The following is a 19,265-nucleotide window of genomic DNA, read 5'->3' on the forward strand; positions in this document are numbered from 1 at the left end:
GTATTGTCAACAGTACCATCAAGCAAAACTTAATCAGAAATAACTTCCTCACTGGTGCTCCGTTTGGGCTCCATTAGGGCCATTCAGCTCCTGACTTCATTGCAACCCTGGTCCAAACAAAGACAAAAGAGCTGAACATGAGGTAAAAATGTCTGCCCTTAACATCAATGCTGCATTTGAGCCAGTGTGGCATCCAGGAGCCCGAGAAAAACGTGTCAATGGGGATGCGGTGGTCTAGTATTGTCACCTGAGCTCGTAATCCAGAGACCCAGGGTAATGCTCGGGGACCCAGTTTCAAATGCCATCACGGCATATAGTGCACTTTGAATTCAATAAAAAATACCTGGAATTAAAAAATCTGTAATGACCATGGTCTATTCATTAAAACCCAACTGGTTTGCCAATGTCATTTAGGGAAGGAAATCTGCCACCCTTGCCTGGACTAGTCTGCATGTGACTCCAGACCCATGGCAATGTGATTGACTCTTAAAATGCTCCCTGAAATGGCCAAGCAAGCCACTCAAGGGCAATTAGGCATGGACAATAAATGATGGCCCAGCCAGTGACACCCACATCCCATGAAAGAATAAAAATAAATCGGAGGAAATTGCCCTCCAAGCCCCCCACCATCCTGACTTCAATCTGAACTCCAATACTTCACTTGTTGGGTCAGAATCCTAGAATTCATTTGCTGTGGATGTACCTACACCACATGGCCAGCAGCAGTTCAAGAAAGTGGTTAATCACCACCTCTGGGGAAATTGGGGATAGATGACAAATGTTTGCCTCGCCAGTGATGCCCACAACCTGGTTTTGACCCTCATTTCATCACTGTTTTAAACTGATGCTTTTTCACCCCCAATTTAAGGGGCAACTTAGCATCACCAATCCACCTGGCCTGCACATATTTGGGTTGTGGGGATGACACCCACGCAAACACTGAGATGATGTGCAAACTCCACGGACAGCAACAGGGGGCTGGATCGAACCCGGGTCCTTGGCGCTATGAGGCAGCAGTGGTAACCACTGGGCCGCCCAGTCCTCCTGTCATTTTTGTTTTATATTTCAATGGCATGTGTCAGTAGCAAATGCAGCTGACTGTCTGTGATGCTGAAAGGTTGCGGGTTCTATTTTTCCAGAACAGAAAATGAAGTACTGGCTGGAAAACTTCCTTTTCCTGATGACCCCCAAGCTCCCTCTCGCATACAGCAGTAGACTTTCAACTTTTTTTCTATGCCTCCACAACAGTTGACCCACTTCCTGGTCTTTACTTTAGTGGATTCGGACCTTTTTCAATTCCTCTACTTACCTGTACTTCAATTCATTTAGTTGCCTGTTCCTGGGAATGTGGGGGCAGAATCAAGGACCCCATAATTTCTATCCTCCATAGGGAATCAGTCTGATCTCCAGTGTTTCATTTGAATAGGATTTCCTTCATCTGCCTTCCTAATCTTTGTTTTACCTTCATCCTCCTGTCCCCGACTCCCTCTAAACTTTGTCTTACATGAAACCCATCTCTTGGAAACGTAGCATAGGAATTAGGAGCCTAAGGAGGCAATTCAGCCTCTTGACCTGCCCTGCTCCGCAATTCAATCAGATCATAGCTGATCTCTGGTCTCAAATCCACCTCCCTACCTGTTCCCCATATGCCATTAAGCTGATCAGAAAAATATTTATCTCCTACTTCAAACCATTTAATGACTCCGACTCCATCGCACTATGGGGCAGAGTACCACAAATTCACCACCCTCTGAGAAGTAATTCCCCCTCGTCTCAGTTCTAAATTTACCACCTCAAACCTATATTTGTGACCTCCCATTCTAGATTACCCCACAAGGGCCAACATTTGGTCTACGTTTACTCAAATCCCTTTTTAGTAATTTTATGCACCTCAATCAGATCCTCTCTCATCCTTCTAAACTCCAGCAAATATAAGCCCAAATTGTTTAATTCTTTCTCGTACGTCAACCCTTTCATCCCTGGAATCAATCTGGTGAGCCTCCTCTAAACTGCCTCCAATGCCACCACATCCTTCCTCGAATAAGGAGACCAAAACTGGACACACTACTCCAGATGTGGTCTCACCAACACCCTATGCTACTGCAACAACACTTCTCTCCTTTTATACTCCAGTCCTTTTGCAATAAACGTTAACATGCCATTTGCCTTTTTAATTGCATACTGACTTTCTGCGATTCATGAACAGACACCCAGATCCCTCTGTCCAGGTGCTTTTTGAATCTGCTTTCCATTTAGATGACTTGCCTTTCTATTTTTTTGACCAAAATGGATAACCTCACGTTATCCACAGAAGCGTATCTATATCCGTCTGTAAAATATTTATCTACTTCACTGCCTGCTTTCCCACCCATCATCTGCAAACTTTGCTATGTTGCACTGTTCCTGCTTGCAGATCATTTATATAGATTGTAAATATTTGAGGTCCGGGGATTATTCCTGCAGCACCCTGCTAGTTGCAGTTCGCCAGCCAGAGAAGGACCCATTTATCCCGACCCTCTGCTTTCTGTCAGTCAGGCAGTCCTCAATCCAATCTAGTACCCTGCCCCCAATTCCCTGCAATCTCTCCTTCTGTGACGTGGAAATCATAATAAAAACAAATTCCTCTAGGTTCGATTTAAGGAAATTTATTTACACAAATATATTTGCGGAGAGACCGTGTTCTAGCTGCAAAGCCAGGGCACCGCACTGAGTTATACAGCCGAAAACCATTATATTTATAGTGTGAAATAAACAACTTTGAAGAGATAAAGCTTGGGAACATACGCAAGAGGAAATATGAATGTTTTGCCCTTGGTTTAAAAACAATTCGAGTCCGCATTTTGTTGTCCTTCGGAAGAACAACTTATTATCATAAGGCCGAGTACAAAATACTAAGCCGTATTTAGTTTACATTACTTGACCTACATTTTTTGCTCAAAAGCAGTGTTAAAATATAGTCAATATTCCCAGCATGCTTCTAAATTGGTAACTCATTAACTTCCCTTCCACATTCTGGATCAGTCTTTTATGCAGCACTTTGTCAAGCGCCTTAGTCTAGATATACCGCGTACTGGTTCCCCATTATCCACCTTGCTGGTTACGTCCTCAAAGAACTCGCGCAAGTTTGTTAAACATGATTTGCCCTTCATAACCAATGCTGACAATTGTGAATTGAGCTTTGTATTTCCAAATGTTCAGTCATCTACTCCTTAATGATTGATTCCAGCAACTTCTGCACCACAGAGGTCAAACTAACTGGTCTATAGTTTCCTGTTTTTTGCCCCTCCCTTTTTGAATAGGGATGTCACATTAGTGTGTTTCCAATTCACCGGGGCCCTTCCTGAATACGGAATTCTGAAATATCATAACCAATGCATTCATCATCTCCGCTGCCACCTCCCTTAATACCCTAGGGTGCAGACCATCAGCTCCCAAAGACTTATCTGCATTTAATCCCATTAGTTTATTCAATATAGTCTCCCAAATGATAGTTACTGCATCAAGTACCTCTGCATTAGCTGCAGTTTTTGGAAAGTTTTTATTGTCCTCGACTGTGAAGACGGAGACAAAATATTGGTTCAGTGCCTCAGCCATGCCATCAGTTCCCCATTATTACCTCACCAGTATCATCCCCTAAAGGGCCAACATTTACTTTAGCTATTCTCTTTGACACCAAAAGTTTCTATAAGTATGTAGTGTTTGTTTTCTGCTAGTTTCCTTTTGTAGTTCATCTTGGCTCTTTTTAGTAGCCTTTTGCTGAATCTTAAAGTTCTCCTAATCCTCCAGCGTGCCTCTGTTTTTGCCTTTGTCTTTGTTGACTTCCTTGTTCAGCCGTGGAATGTTTTTCTCACTTTTACACTTCCTCTTCCTCTCAGGAATATACTTTAATTGAGAGGTGTTTAATATCTCCCTGAAAATCCACCATTATTCTTCAACTGTCCTATACTCAATTATTTATTCCCAGCCTACTTGGGTTAATGAATACTGCCACAGGTTGCTTGGCTTTTGTTTGGTAGACTGTACTATGAAATGCCATTTCATTCTCCAGAGAATTAAGTGGAAAATCATATTGGCTAACAATGATGTAGAGAAGCAGCGCAATGGGCAAACAAATAAAATGGAGTTCAACGGTTCAGGAAAAATAGATTCTGATAAAGAGCAGGAACAAAAATGTGAACAGGTTAAGGAAGCTGTTTCATGCTGCTACTACGCTATGCTCATGGTATTTTCCAATAACGAGAATGTTGCCATTGAGTCCAAAAAGACATTTTGGCCTACCACAATTGAGCCATGTTGTGAATGAATTTGAAGTTTATTGCGAGTGTGGTTCCAGGTACATTGGTCGTATGCCCCAACAATTGGCTGATCGAAGTCAAACAGCATGTTCCTTCAGTTGTTCGTAAAAGGCAGAGTACAGACTGTACTCAACCAGCCCATGCTTGCCAGACCAAGGCAACCTGTCTGCTGTTGGATGTGATTTTGTGATTGGGCAAAACTTGCTTAACAATTCTGGTGTTTGGGTGTGGGAAAACAGTCATTTGTTGAAAGTCAGAGGAATAATTTAAGAAGCATTATCAATATCTGTATTTGACAAATTTCCAATAGGTTTCAGAAAGTGCATGAAATTTTGCGACTAATTCTCAGCAGGACCTTTTCTGAAACTATTTCCAATGATTTTGAAAGTTGTGTCCTGTGGAAGATTTTCTGAAGGTGGTTAAAATAAATTGACACTCATGGGCACTCTATTAGAAAACTGGAACCCACCAAATTCTGCAGAACATTTGAGTTGAAGCAAATTATCTGTTTATTGTATCTGTCTGGCAGTTTCAAATCTCTGAAAGCTAAGCTGAAAGATTCTCTTGCATTTTCATTTGTGCTGAATGGATCGTGAGACACTTACGGCACTGCTTGGTTCGTACTCCGTACACAATTTGTTAGGAAGACGAATGCCAAAAGTTGCTGATGTGTATTGGACTGAAACACTGCACAAGGTTCAGAGCCTTTGGCTGCTGCAAAACATTGAGGGATTTGCGCAAATCCTGGAACGTTTGCTTTCAGCCACCCAATCTATGATCTATGTGATCTATGATTGGCCAAAACTCTGATAAAAGGATTGGGCGTATACAAGTCTTCACTGTATAATTCAAGAATTGTATGCTTAATGGCAGTTCATAGAATTTACAGTACAGAAGGAGGCCATTTGGCCCATCGAGTCTGCACCGGCTCTTGGAAAGAGCACCCTACCTAAGGTCAACACCTCCACCCTATCCCCATAACCCAGTAATCCCACCCAACACTAAGGGCAATTTTGGACACTGAGGGCAATTTATCATGGCCAATCCACCTAACCTGCACATCTTTGGACTGTGGGAGGAAACCGGAGCCCTCGGAGGAAACCCATGCACACACTGGGAGAACGTGCAGACTCCGCACAGACAGTGAACCAAGCCGGGAATCGAACCTGGGACCCTGGAGCTGTGAAGCAATTGTGCTAACCACCATGCTACCGTGCTGCCCAGTTGGTAATTCATATGAAAGATCTGATGACTTGGCAAACAATAATATCTGATCCAATGTACTAAACCATTGGCAGTTTGTTGAGTTGCAGAATCATAGATTTAAAATTATGTAAATCACAAATATGCTCTGGCTGAGTATGACGAAGTTCTGGGAGGGTTTGTCAAACTGCTGCAAACAATTAACCTTTTTTGACAAAACAGCTCAACAGCTTTCACAAATTAAATGATAGAATGTGATGGGTCGAATGGCCACCTACAGTGCTGGAGGGATTCTATGATTTGTTCTTTTGTAATTGTTGATATGAGAATGAAACTGGGCAAGGAAATTATGGTCTGAGTAACAGTGACTGGGCTTTGGACAACTTGATGATCAGCCATGATAATGAATGGTGGAGCAGGCTCAATGGGCTAAATGGCCTCCTCCTTCTGTTTCTATGATGTTTGTTAAATAGAGCAAACATTTGCAGTAATGTGCTGGTGAGCATGATGTTGAAAGTGATGTCTTGAAACTGATGACAGAGGCAATTGTGTACTGAATTCCCACATCGGTGCATGGAGAGAAGGACTTAGAAGTGCTTGTAAAGGCAGACACAGAAAGACAGAGGAGGCTGGGGCTGAAGCTGCAGCAGGAGACAGCATGGCGGAGGACCGGACCTCTGGTTTGTCAACCCAGCGGTCACTGGAGCAGCTAATGCAAGTTATTCAGGAAGGCTTTGCTAAGCAGAAACGGGACTGCCTGGGCCCAATAAAAGTCAATTGAGCGGCTGGAGCTTCGATTGGACGCCCAAGATCGGGCCGGTGTTGATGAGGAAGGTCAATGAGGCAAGGGAAAGAGGGGTACTGCCCCCGACGATGTCACAGGACACGCTTTTGCTGGTTCTGAAGCGGGACAAGATCCCGGAGCTCAGTGGGTCCCGCAGGCCGATCTCCCTGTTGAATGTAGATGCCAAGTTGCTGGTCAAAATCTTGTCCTCCAGGATTGAGGATTGTGTTCCAGATGTTATTGGGGAGGACCAGACGGGGTTTGTTAAGGGTAGGCAGTTGGTGGCCAATGTAAGAAGGTTGTTAAACGTGATCATGATGCCCCCGGAAGGTAGGGAGTAGGAGGTAGTGATCGCAATGGATGCAGAAAAGGCTTTTGATTGGGTAAAATGGGATTATCTGTGGGGGGTACTGGGATGGTTCGAATTTGGGTGGGGCTTTATTGACTGGGTCAGGTTGCTGTGTCAGGCTCCTGTGACAAGCGTACAGATGAATAGGCCAACATTGGACTATTCTAGGCTGCACCGAGGGACAAGACCGGGATGTCCCCTCGCCCCACTTGTTCGCGCTAGCTATAGAGCCGCTGGCAATTGCTCGGAGTGCCTCAAGGGGCTGGTCCGGGATGGGGGGTGGAGCGCAAGAGTCTCGCTCTATGTAGACTACCTGCTTCTGTATGTATCGGACCCAATAGAGGGGATGGAAGAAATCATGAGGATTCTAGGGGAATCTGACCAGTTTTCAGGGTGTAAGCTAAATATGGGGAAAAGTTAGATGTTTGCTGCCCAGGCGAGGGGACAGGAGAGGCGATTGGGGGAGCTGCAGTTTACATTAGTAGGGGGCAGCTTTAGGTACCTAGGAATTTAAGTGGCGCGGGAATAGGACCGGTTGCATAAATTAAATCTGACCCGACTAGTAGACCAAATGAAGGACTATTTTCTGCGATGGGACGCGCTTCCGTTTTCACTGGCCGGGAGGATGCAGATGGTGAAGATGACAGTCCTCCTGAGATTCCTTGTTTGTATTTCAGTGTCTCCCCATCTTTATTCCAGTCTTTTTAAAAACGGGTCAACAAAGTGATCACTGGCTTCGTTTAAGCGGGCAAGACCCCGCGAGTAAGGAAGGTAATGCTTGAGCGGAGTCGGGGAGAGGGCAGGCTGGCGCTGCCAAATTCTAGTAACTATTACTGGGCGGCGAATATAGCCATGATCAGGAAGGGGGTGGTGCGGGGAGGGTCGTCATGGCAGCGTATGGAGGCAGCTTCATGCAAGGGCACCAGTCTGGGGATGTTGGTAACTGCGCCTCTGCCGTTCCTGCCGGCACGGTACTCCACCAGCCCCGTGGTGGTGGTGGCCCCGAGAGTCTGGGGGCAATGGAGGAGACATGTGGGAGCAGAGGGAGCATCAATCTGGTCCCCAATCTGTAATAATCACCAGTTTGCCCCGGGAGGTATGGATTGGAGGTTCCGGATATGGCGGAGAGCAGGGATTGAGAGGATGCGGGATTTGTTTATAGAGGGGAGCTTTCTGAGTATGAGGGCGTTGGAGGAGAAGTTTGGGTTGGCGAAGGGAAACAAATTCAGGGTATCTGCAGGTGCGGGACTTCCTACGTAAACAGGTGTCAACCTTCCCGCTCCTACCGCTAAGGAAAATTCAGGACAGGGTCGTTTCCAGAGGGTAGGTAGGAGAACATAGAACATAGAAAATACAGCACAGAACAGGCCCTTCGGCCCACGATGTTGCACAGAACCTTTGTCCTAGATTAATCATAGATTATCATTGAATTTACAGTGCAGAAGGAGGCCATTCGGCCCTTTGAGTCTGCACCGGCTCTTGGAAAGAGCACCCTACCCAAACTCGAAGAAGTTTGAGCGTTCGAGAAAGGAGCGTCTTTGACATTTACAAGGAACTTATGGGATCAGAGGACACGCAGACCGAGGACCTGAAGCGCAGCTGGGAGGAGAGATAGAGGATGGTCTATGGGTGGACGCGTTGAGTAGAGTCAACGCGTCCGCAACATGTGTCAGGCTCAGCCTGATACAATTTAATGTTGTTCATCAGGTTCACATGACAGCGGCCCGGATGAGCAGATTCTTTGGGGTGGAAGACGGATGCGCAAGATGTGTGGGAGGACCAGCGAACCATGTCCACATGTTTTGGACATGTCTGAAGCTTGGGGGATGTTGGCAGAGGTTTGCAGATGTCATGCCTGCGCCGCGGTGTTTAAAAACAAGGGTGGCACTGAGTCAAGAGGTGGTGATTTTCAGGGTGTCGGAAGACCTGGGAATCCAGGAGGAGAAAGAGGCAGACGCTCTTGCCTTTGCTTCCCTGGTAGCCCAGAGACGGATACCATTAGCTTGGAGGGACTCAAAGCCCCCAAAGTCGGAGACCTGGGTATCGGACGTGGCTAGCTTTCTCTGTTTGGAGAAAATCCAGTTTGCCTTGCGAGGGTCAATGTTAGGGTTCACCCGGAGGTGGCAACCGTTCGTCGACTTCTTTGTGGGAAATTAATCGTCAGCAGAAGGGTGGGGGGGGGGTTAGTTTAGCTAAGAGTAGGAGGTTAATAAAGGTGGGACCTGTCAGGAAGGGAGACTGCTTTTGCACTGTTTCTAGTTTCATGTACATTGTTTATTTTGTTGTTGTTACAATACCAAAAATACCTCCATAAAATGTTTATTTAAAAAAAAAAGAAAGTGATGTCTTGGGAGACTTGGATTCTGTGCCCTTCCCATGAGCTCGACTTCGTCTGCTGGGCCCACCTCAGGATCTTTTCCCGGTCCGATGCAGCTTAGCGATTGCTCTCTTGTTCTTCTGCTTTGCGTTTCGGCTGGAGCGACTTGTGTGCCCTGTCGAGTTCTGGGGGGTTGGGGAAGCTGTCTCTCTCTTGACTAAGTTACCCAGGGACTTCCGGTTGCGGCGAGGATGAGCTAGCCGCACGTTTCGGCGGCTCCAGCTCCGACGGATCTTCAGGCTCTTAAGAGCCCCAACGGGGATTTTGCCGGCCGAATAACCCGGTGTGGGGCGTGTGGGAAGGGAGTCGTCGTCCCCGTCCCGTCCCCCCCCCCCCCTCCCCCCCCCAAACGACGAAAGGAAAAACTGGCGGTGGTGGCTGCAGCCCGAAGAATCTTCGACCACGAGGTCAGAGGGAGTGGAGAACAAAATGGCGGCGGAGAAATCGCAGGCGACATGGGGGCCTGAGCAGGATGAAGTAGTGAGACGGTGCGTGGACCTGCTGAAGAGGGAGGTACTGACCCCGATGCTACAGGCAATTGAGGGGCTTAAGGAGACTTTAAAGACCCAGGAGACTGAGCTCCGCGTGGTGGAGCAGAAGGTGTCAGATATTGAGGACGAGGTCCTGGGCCTGGCGGTTAAGACTCAGACGCACGAGGCACTTCATAAAAAGTGTGCTGACAGGATTGAGGCCCTTGAAAACGGAGCGCGAAGGAAGAACCTTAGGATACTAGGTCTCCCTGAGGGTGTGGAAGGAGTGGACTGTGGAGCGTACGCAAGTAAGATGCTGAGCTCACTGATGGGTGCTGAGGCCCCTGCGGGCCCCATGGAGGTGGAGTGGGCAAATCGGTTCCCGGCGAGAAGACCAAATGCGCGAGAACCACAGAGGGCGATAATCGTGCGATTCTACTGCCTTAAGGACAGAGAAGAGGTCCTGAGATGGGCTAAAAAGGTGCGGAGTAGCAGATGGGAGAATGCAGTGGTACGGGTATACCAGGATTGGAGTGCGGAGGTGGCGAGAAGGAGGGCGAGCTTCAACCGAGCCAAAGAGGTTTTGCACAAAAGGAAGGTGAAGTTTGGGATGCTGCAGCTGGCAAGACTATGGGTCACGTATCAGGAGAGACACTATTATTTCAAGACGGCGGAGGAAGCATGGTCCTTCATCAACGAAGAGAAACTGTACCGGAACTGAGGGACTGATGCTGCAGGGAATTGTTATTGTTATTGTTTTTGATAATGTTATGGTGAAAGTTATTCGAGAAGTAAACAGGGAAGGGGGGAGACACTGGGGAAATGTGGGCGCCGGTGAGGGGGGAAAGACGGGACATAGTCGGAGGAGGGGGAGGGGAAAGGGAGCTGCGCCATAAGAGGCGGGTCAGGTAAAGGGATGTTCCCGCGCCAGAAAGAATAAGGCGGGAAAACAGGCACAAGGCGGATGGGAGTTCCCTCACACCGGGGGGGGGGTCGAGGAGTGAGCAGGAGTAGCCGGGGTCAGTTGAAGTCAGCTGACTTAGGGAAGTGATATGGGGGGAGCAATCAAGCTAGATGGGGATCTAGCGGGGGGGGGGGGGGGGGGAGAAAGGGAAAGGGAAGAGAAGGGGACAACTGGGTTGCTGCTGCGGAAATCCAAAAGGAAATGGCTAAAGAGTGGGTGGTCGGGGACGGTGTGCGACGCTGGGGGAGCGAGCGGGAGCGCGGAGGCGGGATATGGGACTGGCCTAGAGAAGGTAATGGCTAGTCGACACTGGAGGGGGGCAGGTAGTCCCCTAGTGAGGCTGATCATGTGGAACGTGAGAGGCCTGAATGGACCGATTAAAAAGGGCCCGAGCGCTCGCGCATTTGAAAGGACTAAGGGCAGACGTGGTTATGCTCCAAGAGACGCACCTAAAGGTGGCGGACCAAGTTAGGTTAAGGAAAGGATGGGTGGGACAGGTGTTCCACTCAGGACTGGATGCAAAGAATAGAGGGGTGGCCATTTTGGTGGGGAAACGGGTAGCATTTGAAGCAAAGAACATCATAGCAGATAGCGGAGGTAGATATGTAATGGTGAGTGGCAGGCTGGAAGGAATGGAGGTCGTGTTGGTTAATGTGTATGCCCCAAACTGGGACGATGCGGGATTTATGAGACGGATGCTGGGGCGTATACCGGACCTAGAGGTAGGAAACTTGATTTTAGGAGGGGACTTTAATACGGTGCTGGACCCGGGGCTAGATAGATCCAGCTCAAGGACCGGAAGAAGGCCGGCAGCGGCCAAGGTACTTAAGGGGTTTATGGACCAAATGGGGGGAGTGGATCCATGGCGATTTCTTAGACCTAGGGCTAGGGAGTTTTCCTTCTTCTCCCATGTCCATAAAGTGTACTCCCGGATAGATTTTTTTTGTTTTAGGAAGGTCGTTGATCTCTAGGGTGGAAGAAGCTGAATACTCAGCCATAGCAGTTTCGGATCATGCCCCACATTGGGTGGACCTGGAAGTAGGAGAGGACAGGGAGCAGAGAACACTCTGGCGATTAGATGTGGGACTGATGGCGGATGAGTGAGCGTGTGCAAGAGTGAGGGGGTGTATTGAGAGATACCTGGAGGTCAATGACGACGGCGAGGTCCCTGTGGGAGTGGTCTGGGAAGCACTAAAAGCGGTGGTCAGAGGAGAGCTGATTTCTATTGGGGCCCACAAAAGGAAAACAGAGGCCAAGGAAAGGGATAGATTACTGGGGGAGATTTTAAGGGTGGACAGGGAATTTGCAGAGACCCCGGAGGAGGAGCTGTACAGGGAGAGGAGACGACTCCAGACCGAGTTTGACCTTCTGACCACCAGAAAGGCGGAGGTACTGTGGAGGAAGGCACAGGGGAGGAGGTATGAATATGGGGAAAAGGCTAGTCGCCTGTTGGCGCACCAACTGCGAAAGAGGGCAGCAGCGAGGGAGATAGGAGGAATTAGGGATGAAAGGGGAGACACTGTGCGAAGGGCAGGAAAGATAAATGAGGTGTTCAAGACCTATGAGGAACTGTATAGGTCTCAACCCCCAGAGGGAGGGGAGGGGATGCGGCAGTTCCTGGACCAATTGAGGTTCTCGAAAGTGGAGGAGCAGGAGGTGGCAGGCCTGGGGGCGCTGATTGAGGTGGACGAGGTTATTAAGGGACTGGGAAGCATGCAAGCAGGGAATGCTCCGGGGCCGGACGGGTTCCCGGTGGAATACTACAGAAAATATGTGGACTTGTTGGCCCCGTTGATGGCGAGGACGTTCAATGAGGCCCGGGAAGGGGGGCCTCTACCCCCGACGATGTCGGAGGCGACGATATCGCTAATTTTGGAGAGAGACAAAGATCCGTTGCAGTGCGGGTCATATAGACCTATTTCACTATTGAACGTGGACGCCAATTTGCTGGCAAAGGTACTGGCATCGAGGATAGAGGACTGTGTCTTGGGGGTGGTGCACGAAGACCAGGCAGGGTTCGTAAAAGGGAGACAACTGAATGTTAACGTGCGACGACTATTAGGGGTGATAATGATGCCCCCAGTGGAGGGGGAGGCAGAGATAGTGGCGGCAATGGACGCAGAGAAGGCATTTGATGGGGTGGAGTGGGTGTATTTATGGGAAGTGTAGGAGGTTTAGGTTTGGGAATGGGTTTATTCGATGGGTTAGACTTCTTTATGGGGCACCAACGGCAAGCGTAGTTACAGGTCGACATAGATCGGAGTATTTCCGATTATATAGGGGAACAAGACAGGGATGCCCGCTGTCTCCATTGTTACTTGTGTTGGCAATTGAACCGCTGGCCATGGTGTTGGGAGACTCCAGGAAATGGAGAGGGGTGATTAGAGGGGGAGAAGAACACCGAGTCTCGTTATACGCGGATGACCTACTGTTATACGTGTCGGACCCAGCGGGGGGGATGATCGAGGTTATGCGAATTTTGAGGAGGTTTGGGGAATTCTCGGGGTATAGGCTAAACATGGGGAAGAGTGAATTATTTGTGATACATCCAGGGGACCAGAGTAGAGAGATAGAAGGCTTACCGCTAAGGAAAGTGGAAAGAAACTTCCGATACCTGGGGATTCAGATCGCTAGGAGCTGGGGAACCTTGCACAGACTTAATCTGACACGGCTGGTAGAACAAATGGAGGAGGACTTCAAGAGGTGGGACATGCAGCCTTTATCGCTGGCGGGTAGGGTGCAAACAATTAAGATTATGGTCCTCCCGAGGTTCTTATTTGTATTTCAATGTCTCCCTATATTAATCACCAGGACCTTTTTAATAAAATAGATAGGAGCATCACGAGCTTTGTGTGGGCAGGGAAAGTTCCGAGAGAAAGGAGGGGGTTTCTTCAGCGTAGTAGGGATAGAGGAGGACTGGCACTACCGAACTTGGGAGATTATTATTGGGCCGCCAATGTGGCAATGATACGTAGATGGATGATGGAGGGTGAGGGAGCGGCGTGGAAAAGACTGGAGAGAAAGTCCTGTAAAGGGACGAGTTTAGAGGCGCTGGTGACGGCACCGCTACGCTCTCACCTAAAAAGTATACCACTAACCCGGTGGTGGCGGCAACACTGAACATATGGGGACAGTGGAGGCGACAGAGAGGGGTGCGGGGAGCCCTGGTGGGGTCCCCTATCAGGAACAACCATAGGTTCGCCCAAGGAAGAATGGATGGAGGATTTCAGAGCTGGTACCAGTTGGGAATTAGGAAGGTGGGAGATTTATTCATAGATGGGACTTTTGCGAGCTTGGGAGCATTGGAGGAAAAGTATAAGTTACCCCGGGGAAATTTCTTGAGATATATGCAGGTGAGGGCGTTTACTAGACAACAGGTGAGGGAAATTCCGTTGCTCCCGACACGGGATACAGGACAGGGTGCTTTCAGGGGTGTGGGTCGGAGAGGGCAAGGTGTCAGAGATTTACAGAGAGATGAGGGAAGAGGGGGAGGAGTTGGTGGGAGAACTAAAGGGAAAGTGGGAAGAAGAATTAGGGGAGGAGATAGAAGAGAGTTTGTGGGCTGATGCCCTAAGCAGGGTAAACTCCTCTTCCTCATGCGCCAGGCTTAGCCTGATTCAATTTAAGGTGCTACGTAGAGCACACATAACAGGGGCAAGATTGAGCAGGTTCTTTGGAGTGGAGAACAGATGTGGGAGGTGTGGCGGGAGCCCGGCAAACCACGCACATATGTTTTGGGCGTGCCCGGCACTGGAAGGATATTGGAAGGGAGTGACGGGAGTGATCTCGCAGGTGGTGAATGCCCGGGTCAAACCAAGCTGGGGGTTAGCTCTATTTGGAGTTGCGGAAGAGCCGGGAGTGCAGGAGGCGAAAGAGGCCGATGTCGTGGCCTTTACATCCCTAGTAGCCCGGCGTAGGATCCTACTCGTGTGGAAGGAGGCAAAACCCCCCCGGACTGGAGGCCTGGGTAAACAATATGGCGGGGTTTATTAAACTGGAGCAGATAAAGTTTGCCCTGAGAGGATCGGCTCTAGGGTTCACCAGGCGGTGGTAGCCATTTCTCGACTACCTAGGGGAATGTTAGAGGGAAGACAGATGACCAGCAGCAGCAACCCAAGGGGGGGGGGGGTTTAGTTTAGTATAGGTCAATAGATAATGGGGTTTTGTTACTTGTGTATTGTTAAAAATTTCTATTTTGTTATTGTTCCGTTTGTTTTGTAAGAGGGAAAAATGTTGGTTTGAAAAAATTTCCAATAAAATAAATAAAAAAATAAATAAAAAAGACTAAGTTACCCAGCATTTGGGCAATATAGTCTGTTGGGTCTCTGCCCCTGATGCCCTTTGGAAAACCCACAATCTGAATATTTTGCCGCCGTGGCCTGTTCTCCTGGTCCTCTACCTTCCTCTTCAAGTTCCCCTGGGCCGCCACAAACCTTTTCACGTCTGCCTCCAGAGCCACGATCCTGTCTGACAAAACCTTTTCAAGGTCCAGGATTGTTTTCTCCTGTGCCTCCACCACCTTCCCCAGGCTGTCTGTCGTGTGCTGAAGGGAAGCCATCGCCTCCCGTCACCGCCTCCTTTACCACCACCTGGAATTCTGTTTTCATCTCCCTCATGGCGGTCAGCTCCCTTTTTAAGAAGCTTTTCCTTCCGTCCCCTGGTGGGGAGGGAGAGGCTGTCGTTTGCATCAGTGTCGTCGGTCTTTCCCGCTCTTGGGCAGCCAGGGCTTCCACATCGCCTCGTGGGTCCTTCTGTCCGCCCGTTGTTTGTGCCCTTTTCTGCCACTCCTGCCTTCTCGCGGCCAAGTGCTAGGCTTAAATGTGCTGGACAATTTTGAGCTGGTTACAGTTTGATCTCCCAATTCAGACTTCATAGAATCCCTATAGTGCAGAAGGAGGCCATTTGGCCCATTGAGTCTGCATCAACATCTGGAAAGAGCATCCTACCTAGGCCCCCATCCTATCCCCGTAACACAGTAACCCCACCTAATCTTTTGGACACGAGTAATTTAGCATGGCCACTCCACTTAACTTGCACATCTTTGGACTGAGAGGAAACCGGAGCACCTGGAGGAAACTCTCGCAGGAGGGGTGGAAGTGCAAACTCCACACAGTCACCCATGGCCAGGATTGAACCCAGGTCCCTGGCACTGAGGCAGCAGTGCTAACCATTGTGCTACTGCTTTTACTCAAAATATAATTAGTGGAAACTATTTCAATACATAGGTATGGACGGGAAATTGGTTTGTTTACACTGCAAAATAAATGCACTACTGATGCAACTGCGTAGGAAATTCTTGGGGTGGCATTGCAGCACAGTGGTTAGCACAGTTTTATAATATTAAATTTAGAGTACACATTTCATGTTTCCAATTAAGGGGCAATTTAGCATGGCCAATCCACCTACCCTGCACATCTTTGGGTTGTGGGGCGAAGCCCACCCAAACCAGGAGAGAATGTGCAAACTCCACACAAGTGACCCAGAACTGGGATCGAACCTGGTACCTTGGTGCTGAGGCTGCAGTGCTACCCACTGCGCCACCATGGTTAGCACAGTTGCTTCACAGCTCCAGGGTCCCAGGTTCGATTCCCGGCATGGGTCATTGTCTGTGCAGAGTCTGCATGTTCTCCCCGTGTCTGCTCCAGTTTCCTCCCACAGTCCAGAGATGTGCAGGTTAGGTGGATTGGCCATGATCAATTGCCCTTAGTGCCCCAAGAGCTTGGATGGGGTTACTGGGATAGGGTGGAGGTATGGGCTTAGGTGGGGTGCTCTTTCCAAGGGCTGGTGCAAACTCAGTGGGACAAAGGGTCTTCTGCACTTTTATGACTGGAGGTGATCCAGTTTTTGAAATTGTGGACCGAACTCTGCTTCCTGTTACGCTGAACTTGGTTGTTTGAGTTTACATTCTCAGTTACTGATGAAGTCAAAATGCCACTTGAAGCTGTAAAAGATGCAGTGGATCAAGTAAATTTGCACCAGAAATCCAAACTTTGTTGAGAGATATTAAAATATTTTGATTTTTGGTAAAGCGTGTGTTTTCTACTAAAATGTGGCTTAAACAATGTAACTAACTGCACTTCTAGTTAGCCAGCAAAACCGAAGTATTTGTGTCTCGTTCTAATTCAAATCCATCTCCCATGAGATTAAATTTTGAGAAACCAACAACAGTAAACGATGAAAGTACCCGGCTTCAGCAAAGGACCCAACACTATTTTTGACTTGTCTGTTCTTTGCATAGATGGTACCTAATTGCGTCCTTTTGTTTCCGATTTCTAGCATTTCGTTTTTTTAGTTTCAAATGAATTTTCATCTTTTTTTTTTATATGAATTGCTTTTCTCTCAGGAGTGGCAGATGGGGTTGGTGGTTGGAGAGATTATGGAGTTGATCCTTCCCAATTCTCAGGAACCCTGATGCGAACTTGTGAGCGTCTGGTACGGGAGGGACGCTTTGTACCAACCAACCCCGTAGGAATCCTTACTGCAAGCTATTGTGAATTACTACAGAACAAAGTGCCATTGTTAGGTAAGGACTAGATGTGTTTTATTATTAAAAAAGTTTTGCTTTCTTGTACTTTCAGAACCACTTCTGCTTATTCTACTGCCTTTTTAACTTCTGCATATGAAGTCAACTCCCGTCATTCATGACCCTCTAATTGTGAATTGTTTACCCGTGCGAATGTATTGTACACAATCACGGTTCGCAGCCCTAAAACCTCACTCATCCACTATTTACAATGTTGAACTCACTATTATAAAATGTTGAACTCTTTTGGATAGTGTTCACTTGCGCATGTGTTGACTGCACATACACAAGTGGTTTGCGATTTCACACTTTGCCAGAATTCATGAGGACAAAACTGCTGCCAACAGTGGAAGTTGACTGTACTGTGGTTAATCTAAATTTTATTATTTTGCATTATATTGCAGGAGTTGGGTGCCAGTTACTTAACTTGCTGCCAGAATCTTTCCTTTTGGCACATTCTTATGTACTTATGATTACCAATCATGGGAACAGAAAAGTGCATCTTGGCCCAGAGAGGATGATGTTTGTATGTGTATGAGCCCTACCATTGTTTTATTGGAAAAAATTATTAGCTCAAGCCAGCTGCTCCATTTATTGTTTTAAGTTTGGGAATAAATTACAACTGGTTAGCCAGTTGATATTTGACATTCATCAAACTACTTTGCATTGCGTGCTATATGCTCACATTCTTTTTCCATGCAATTGTAGAATCACACTTTTACACCGTTCAGAGGGCAGTGCATCTTGCTTTCAGTTCCTTGTAGCCAATTCTTGTGTTGCTTATTGAAAAAACTCTTGGTGTTTCAGTAAACTCCACCGTTAGTCTATCAAGCTTCACTCTTCAGCTATCTACTGTATTCTTATTTTCCCTACTCTTTCTTGAGTCCCCTTTGAATGCTTCAGTTGTCATATTATAATCCTTTGCATGAAATAATTTATTTTGTCCTATGGTGTTCTATTTTGCACTTTGTTTGCCTATACTCCAATATGCTTTCAAATCTGCAGAAAGTACCCCAGTTGTCCTTTAATTGTATCCATCTATCAATGTTGCCTTTCCTATGGCCAGCAATAAGAAGTCCTCAGCACAAGACTTTGATGTTTGTATAGCAGGAATACAATGATCATCCAGATTCAGTTCAAGAAAGCATGGGTGACAATAGAATTAATTAAACCCATTCAAACCTGTTCCCAAAGACATTATTGTGCAAAAGGGGTTCAAAGAAAAAGTCAGATTATTTATGTTGAATGAGATTGAGAGATAGTGTATGAGGTGTTGGGTGCTCTGAGGTACAGACAAACCAACACGGTTGCGATTGGTACAACGCAGTTTTATTCCATCCAACTATTTATACATCTGACTTGGTACTCAGCACGTTGTGACTGTGTGAGTGTCTTGCTAATGAGGTCCTGGCCCTGTGCTGTCTCCAGATGGGCTGCCCAGGAAGTGTCGTGTTTCTTGTCTTATACTGTGTCTGCTCGTCTGTGATTGGCTGTCGTGTTATGTATGCTAATTGGTCCGTTGGTCGGTCTGTCCATCATTATGTATGTTTGAATATCATGACAGTGTAGACTTTGTGCTGGTTTTACCATTCTCCTGAAATTGGCCAAATCAGTGCTAGTGATTATGGGATTTTAAGCGCACGTTGTGGTGATATGCATCACTGTAGATACACAAGGGGTTAATGTAGATAACTAGGTAAACACTAGAGGAAGCACCAGAGTCACCATGACACAAAGACGTTCAACCAATAGGTCAGTAAGGTAGGGAATGACCAATGGGCAGTCAAGACCCACCCAGAGGTGACACTACCACAAGGGGGCTACCCATATAAAAGGACAGGGCACACATGCTCTTTCTCTTTCCATAGGTGACACTCTGAGAGACAGGGACAGATCAGGAAGCATCACTGGTTAGAGCAAACTGGTTAGTTAGACTGAGTTACTATAGTAAGATTAGCAGGAGAGTCAAACTCAAGTAGGAGAATTGTTAACTGTTCAATAAACGTGTTTATCTCCAAGTCTGAATCTTCCTTTGTCAGAGCAGACATCAAGGAAGCAGCTTATGCTACATGAAGAAGCATAACACAACACACATTACATTAACAGTTTCCATGATCTTGAAGCCTGGTTTAAAAAACATTCTCCTGGAAATGGACCCTGCCCACAACTTGCCACACCTTCACATTGGAATAATGAATATGACCGGGTTCCACTGTGCGGCACGGTGGCACAGTGGTTAGCATTGCTGCCTATGGATCTGAGTACCTGGGTACAATCCTGGCCCAGGTCACTGTATGGCG

The 19,265-nt window shown here is 47.5% G+C and overlaps 1 protein-coding gene across 1 annotated transcript in view; it reads left to right on the forward strand.

The window, feature by feature from the left end:
• LOC140407902 (protein phosphatase PTC7 homolog) overlaps positions 1–19,265 on the forward strand; it is a 56,700-nt gene that overhangs the window by 11,851 nt on the left and 25,584 nt on the right. Inside the window, exon 2 of the mRNA XM_072495111.1 lies at positions 16,786–16,965. Within this exon, the coding sequence (XP_072351212.1) occupies positions 16,786–16,965 (180 nt within the window). The remainder of the gene's footprint in view (positions 1–16,785; positions 16,966–19,265) is intronic.

Source organism: Scyliorhinus torazame, chromosome 1, assembly GCF_047496885.1.
Source record: "Scyliorhinus torazame isolate Kashiwa2021f chromosome 1, sScyTor2.1, whole genome shotgun sequence".
Classification (NCBI taxonomy): Eukaryota; Metazoa; Chordata; class Chondrichthyes; order Carcharhiniformes; family Scyliorhinidae; genus Scyliorhinus; species Scyliorhinus torazame.